Raw genomic sequence first — 6,000 nt, 5'->3', positions numbered from 1 at the left:
AACTCTTCTGCTATCAGATTACACTGATCAGTCCTACAGTGCTGGCTGCAGTGCTAATCGAATGAAAATGGTCAACCATTCCTGTTCGAGAGAAGTCGAACCTTAGATCCACTTCTCTATGTGGGAATGGCTGCTGAACTGGCTGAATTTAGCTGGCCAGCTTTGGTATGATACCTACAACAAGAACAGTCACCAAAATTACACATCAGAGCTGGAGGGAGAGAGGCTGAAAAAACAGTTCTCATACTCAGTACACTTAGCTCCTTAATTAGCAGGAAAAACTGTCACCCTATTCTCCCTGCGGCTCAGATCTAGGTATACCAACACAGACTGAGCAACCCGTAAGTATACAGTACACTATTCCACCAAAGGAACTGTGCAGAAACATCTACATTGGGGACCTGGCAGGATGGCTGTGGAAGGTTGGGCGGCAGTCTGAAATCTTTAATTACACATTGCCTTTAGCAAGATCCTACCTTTATATAACTTTGGTATTGACCCTGAACTGTGAACTCCTTCTTGGGCAGGGACTAAAGTAAATGGTTAGATGTTCTTTGTAAAGTGTTAGGAAAAAAACATATTTGCACTATATAAATGTGTTAAATAAAGAATAATTCTAATTTCATTTGTGTATAGGGATCATGTAAAAGCATGTACAAATACACCTGTCATGAAACGACTGATCTTATGTGCTAGTAAGTCATTATGAAAATTCATGTTCTTTTTGACAAAGGATTATGCCTCATTTTCAATAATAAGGCTAAAAGCTGTTACATTGTAAAGTTTAATATGTCTTTAGGTTTTCATAAAGGTCTGGATATCCATTTATTGTCCCCTTGCCAGGAACAGAGCAGGTTTCTCTGTAAACAAAGTAAGCTTTGCTTAGTGAATAAAAGATTAGCACTTGTATTCAGCAGGCGGAACCCAAGAATACAATGCTCCCAAGTCAACTTCAATTTGCCAGACCACGTGAAGAGAACAGCCTGAAGTACTAGATCTCAGTACACATTGAGCACAAGCCTATATAAACCACAAAGATTTGCAGCAGATAACACATTTATTCCTATGGCATCTCTTCTACAAGAAACCTTGTATGAAATTCAGTGCCAGGCTCCTGCTCCTAGCAAAGATTTTCATCATTTTGTCATAACGAAAAAAGAGGTAAGGGCTTTACTTAATTTTATAATATGTATTAGCCAACCTCAGTATTGAATTAACCTGCAACAAGCAATGAAATGGTGCAAAGTGCTGCCTATAATGGCAATTAGATATTTTTAAGCTATAACACAATGAAGTAAATGTATTATATTTAAATAATAATAATAAAAATTATTATATCTGTGCAGGCTTAACGATAAAATATTTAACTTTCTCCTCTCTTATTTAGCCGTACTTGCTGTCTGACTCATTAATTTTACTCAGGCGGTAGAGGGTCATCTAAAGGTTGATAGCTGACCACAAAGTACACTCAGGAGGTAGAAGACAGTTTGTGAGGTCAGCTGAAGAGTCATTTACAGGCAAAGTCAATAAAGATTCTTGCACAGCACAGTCTTAATTAGTTCCTTTTAAGAGGGAACTAGATATTTGTTTTATACTATTCCCTTTGGTAGATGACACCAACGTAACTTTAGAGATTATTTGCCTTTTGTAATTACTAATGTTAATGCGGCTTTTTGACATCAACCTTTTAAAGGGCAAAGTGAACAGATAAATATGGCACACAAATATTTTGCCTACAAAAACACTTTTAAGTAATGCATTTTTACTTATGGCCTTTATGAATCCTTATGATTATGTGGTTGTATGAATGATACAACTTTCTGTAAGGCTCTGCCTCCTGCCTTCTCTTCGGACCACTAGTAAATACCAATGTACTGGTAATACCCACCTTAAACTCTCTCTCTACTGTAAATCCACCTAAAGATTTCCCCTTCAACAACTTACAGAAGAACAACAACTTCCATTGCAAGCCTGATTTCAGCTTCACATACAACCATATCATTTAATCCCGTGCCAATCTGAAATGATAACTAACACTGCAGTATACCACTGCAGTATACCAATTGCATTCATGGTAACATAGTAGCCATTGATGCCGAGAGATGTAATTGTATATTCTGAAAGAAGGAGCATCGTACTGTGTTTGGGTACCCTCTTCTCACTTCTACAAAAGTAAATTCTTAATTGTTATTTAACTGATCTGATTTTTCCTAGATTATTTTAAGATCCTGGAAGATTTCAGCACGGACTGAGCACAGAAAAATGCTGCCTTGGGAAATAAAGAAAACACACAGTGAATTCCTGCAAATGACCACAATGCACAGTAAGCCATAGAATGACAAGGCTAAATGAATCTAGCAGTTTTACAGTGACCAGAAGTTTATAATCTTAATTTGTTCTGTGATTAATGGTATCCATAGAGACTGTTTCCTATGGCCCAATATCTGGGTTTTTAATAGAACCAGACAATAAACATCCTGTTTATGTGCTAGCTTAGGTCACTGCATATAGACATTAAAGTCATATTTTCTTGGGGTTCTATCAAGAAAAATAATAATGGAGCTACGGGTACCAGCAGTGCACATAAACATGCATGCTGAGAAAATAAGAGAAATCAAGTCTATATTTATATTAGCAAAATAAAGATCTTTTGATAAAATCAATGGCTAACATGTAGAACCTATCTACGGCTACAATACTGAATATATCATTACCTGGAAGGGAGAAGAGTGCCCTAATACAGTCTCCTATATATATTACAGTTACTTTTCTATTATTAAAAATTATCTTTTGGCAGCATGTCTATATATATATATATATATAGATATATATATATATATATATATCTATATATATATATATAGGTCTACATGTACAGTATGTTGGAAAATAAACATCTTTAACCACCTAAGTCCCGGACCATTTGGCTGGCCAAAGACCAGAGCGTTTTTTGCAATTCGGCACTGCATCGCTTTAACTGACAATTGCACGGTCGTGCGACATGGCTCCCAAACAAAATTGACATCCTTTTTTCCCCACAAATAGAGCTTTCTTTTGGTGGTATTTGATCACCTCTGCGGTTTTTATTTTTTGCGCTATAAACAAAACTAAAAGCAACAATTTTGAAAAAAAAGCAATATTTTTTACTTTTTGCTATAATAAATATCCCCAAAAAATATATTAAAAAATCTTTTTTTCCTTAGTTTAGGCCAATACGTATTCTTCTATATATTTTTGGTAAAAAAATCGCAATAAGTGTTTATTGATTGGTTTGCGCAAAAGTTATAGCGTCTACAAAATAGGGGATAGTTTTATGGCATTTTTATTAATAATTTTTTTTTACTAGTAATGGCGGCGATCAACGATTTTTATCGTGACTGCGACATTATGGCGGACAGATCGGACACTTTTGGCGCTATTTTGGGACCATTGACATTTATACAGCGATCAGTGCGATTCAAAATGCATTGATTATTATTATTATTATTATAATACAGGATTTATATAGCGCTGACAGTTTATGCAGCGCTTTACAACATTAGGGCAGACAGTACAATTACAATACAATTCAATACAGGAGGAATCAGAGCCCTGCTCGTTAGAGCTTACAATCTAGGAGGAAGGGTCAAGTTATACAAAAGGGTAATAGCTGTGGGGTATGAGCTAATGGAGAAAATAGTGCAGTTGTTAGATGGAGGCAGGATAGGTTTCTCTGAAGAGGAAAGTTTTCAAGGATCGCCTAAAAGTGGATAAATTTGGAGACAGTCTGACAGATTGGGGTAGTGAATTCCAGAGGATGGGCGAGGCTCGGGAGAAGTCCTGGAGGCGGATATGGGAGAAGGTGATGAGGGAGCTAGAGAGCAGGAGGTCTTGGGAGGAACGAAGAGGGCGATTAGGTTGGTATTTTGAGACTAGGCTAGTGATGTAGCTGGGGCAGAGTTGTGGATGGCTTTGTAACTTATTGTTGGTATTTTGAATTTAATTTGTTGGGCAAGTGGCAGCCAGTGGAGGGATTGGCTGAGAGGGGTAGCAGACACTGTGCGGTTTGTAAGGTGGATGAGTCTGGCAGCAGCATTCATGATGGACTGAAGGTGGGATAGTCTATTTAAAGGTAAGCCAATGAGGAGGGAGTTGCAGTAGTCAAGGCGAGAGATAACCAGGGAGTGAATCAGGAGCTTTGTGCTTTCATTGGTTAGAAAGGGACGTAGTTTAGAGATGTTGCGGAGGTTGAGGTGGCAAGCCTTGGAAAGTGATTGGATGTGGGGCCGAAAGGAGAGTTCAGAGTCCAGGATAACACCTAGCATGCTGACATGTGGGGATGGGTGGATGATTGTGCCATTGCTCTTGACAGATAAGTCAGGGGAAGAGGCACGTGGGGGAGGAAATATAAGCTCAGTTTTGGACAAGTTGAGTTTGAGGAAGTGGTGTGACATCCATACAGATATGTCTGTTAGTAAGTTAGTGATGCGCAAGGAGACTGATGGAGTAAGTTGAGGGGTGGAGAGATAGAGTTGTGTGTCGTCAGCGTAGAAATGATATTGAAAGCCGTGAGAGGCTATCAGCTGACCCAGGGAAGAGGTGTAGGTTGAAAATTAAAGAGGTCCAAGAACAGAACCTTGGGGGACCCCGACGGAGAAGGGAAGAGGAGTGAAGGAAGTAGAATTGTAAGTGACACTGAAGGTGCGTTGGGATAGGTAGGATGAGAGCCACTGAAGAGCACAGTCACGGAGACCAAGGGAGTAAAGTTTTTTGAGGAGGAGGGGGTGGTCAACCGTGTCAAAGGCAGCTGAAAGGTCCAGAAGTAGGAGTACACAATAGTGTCCGTTGGTTTTTGCAGTTAGGTCATTTGTGAGTTTTAAAAGAGCAGTTTCTGTGGAGTGTTGAGGGCGAAATCCAGATTGAAGGGGATCAAGAAGGTTGATTACTGTGTAAATGTGACTGGCAGTCAAGGGGTTAACCAGGAGGGGGCGCTGCAGGGGTTAAGTGTGTCCTAGGGAGTGATTCTAACTGTGGGGGGGATGGGCTACGCGTCACACGACACTAATCACCGCTCCCGATCACAGGGAGCGGTGATCAGTGTCAGTGTCACTATGCAGAACGGTGAAATGCTTGTTTACATCAGCATTTCCCCGTTCTTCCTCTCCGTGAGACGATCGCGGGTATCCTCACGGAAATCAAGTCCGCGGGACCCGCGATCACTCTCACAGAGCGAGCGCGCGACCACATGGTGACAAATTTAAAGGGACGTACCTGTACGCCCATTTGCCTGTCCGTGCCATTCTGCCGACGTAAATGTTCGTGCGGCGGTCGGCAAGCGGTTAAGAGTCACATTGCATTCTAATGTACATGACAAGCTTAGATTGATTTGTGGTATGTTCCATTATTAAAGTGAGTAAACGATCACCTTGTAAAACAGGTAATTCAGTTTAACCACTTGACGACCGCCTCACGCCGATTTACGTCGGCAAGGTGGCACGGACAGGCAAAATCACGTACATATACGTGATTTGCCTTCCGCGGGTGGGGGGTCCGATCGGACCCCCCCCGGTGCCCGAGGCGGTCGTCTTTTGTCCCCCGGCGATCAGAGATGAGGGGGAGGCCATCCGTTCGTGGCCCCCCCCTCGCGATCGCCGCCGGCCAATGAGAACATTCCTTTGCTGCTGTATGCTAAACAGCAGCAAAGGAAATGATGTCATCTCTCCTCGGCTCGGTAATTTCCGTTCCGGCCCGAGGAGAGAAGACAGGTATGTGAGTGCACAACACAATCGCCCCCCGATCCCCCCCCCCTGTCACAAACTGACACCAGCAGTTTTTTTTTTTTTGTTTTTTTGTTTTTTTTTCTGATTACTGCATGGTGTCAGTTTGTGACAGTTACAGTGTTGGGACAGTTAGTATTACCCCCCTGTAGGTCTAGGATACCCCCCTAACCCCCCCTAATAAAGTTTTAACCCCTTGATCACCCCCTGTCACCAGTGTCACTAAGCGATCATTTTTCTGATC

The 6,000-nt window shown here is 41.3% G+C and overlaps 1 protein-coding gene across 1 annotated transcript in view; it reads left to right on the top strand.

Annotated features, from left to right (window-relative positions):
* The first annotated feature begins 931 nt into the window (after nt 1-931).
* LOC141127875 (F-box only protein 36-like) overlaps nt 932-6,000 on the top strand; it is a 61,957-nt gene continuing 56,888 nt past the window's right edge. The window contains exons 1-2 of the mRNA XM_073614733.1: nt 932-1,161; nt 2,215-2,323. Of these exons, the coding sequence (XP_073470834.1) occupies nt 1,066-1,161; nt 2,215-2,323 (205 nt within the window). The 5' untranslated portion in view covers nt 932-1,065. The remainder of the gene's footprint in view (nt 1,162-2,214; nt 2,324-6,000) is intronic.

The sequence above is a fragment of the Aquarana catesbeiana genome, linkage group LG02 (assembly GCF_042186555.1).
Source record: "Aquarana catesbeiana isolate 2022-GZ linkage group LG02, ASM4218655v1, whole genome shotgun sequence".
NCBI classification, from domain to species: domain Eukaryota; kingdom Metazoa; phylum Chordata; class Amphibia; order Anura; family Ranidae; genus Aquarana; species Aquarana catesbeiana.
The sequence above is the reverse complement of the archived record's forward strand: the minus strand, read 5'-3'. Positions and strand labels throughout refer to the sequence as shown.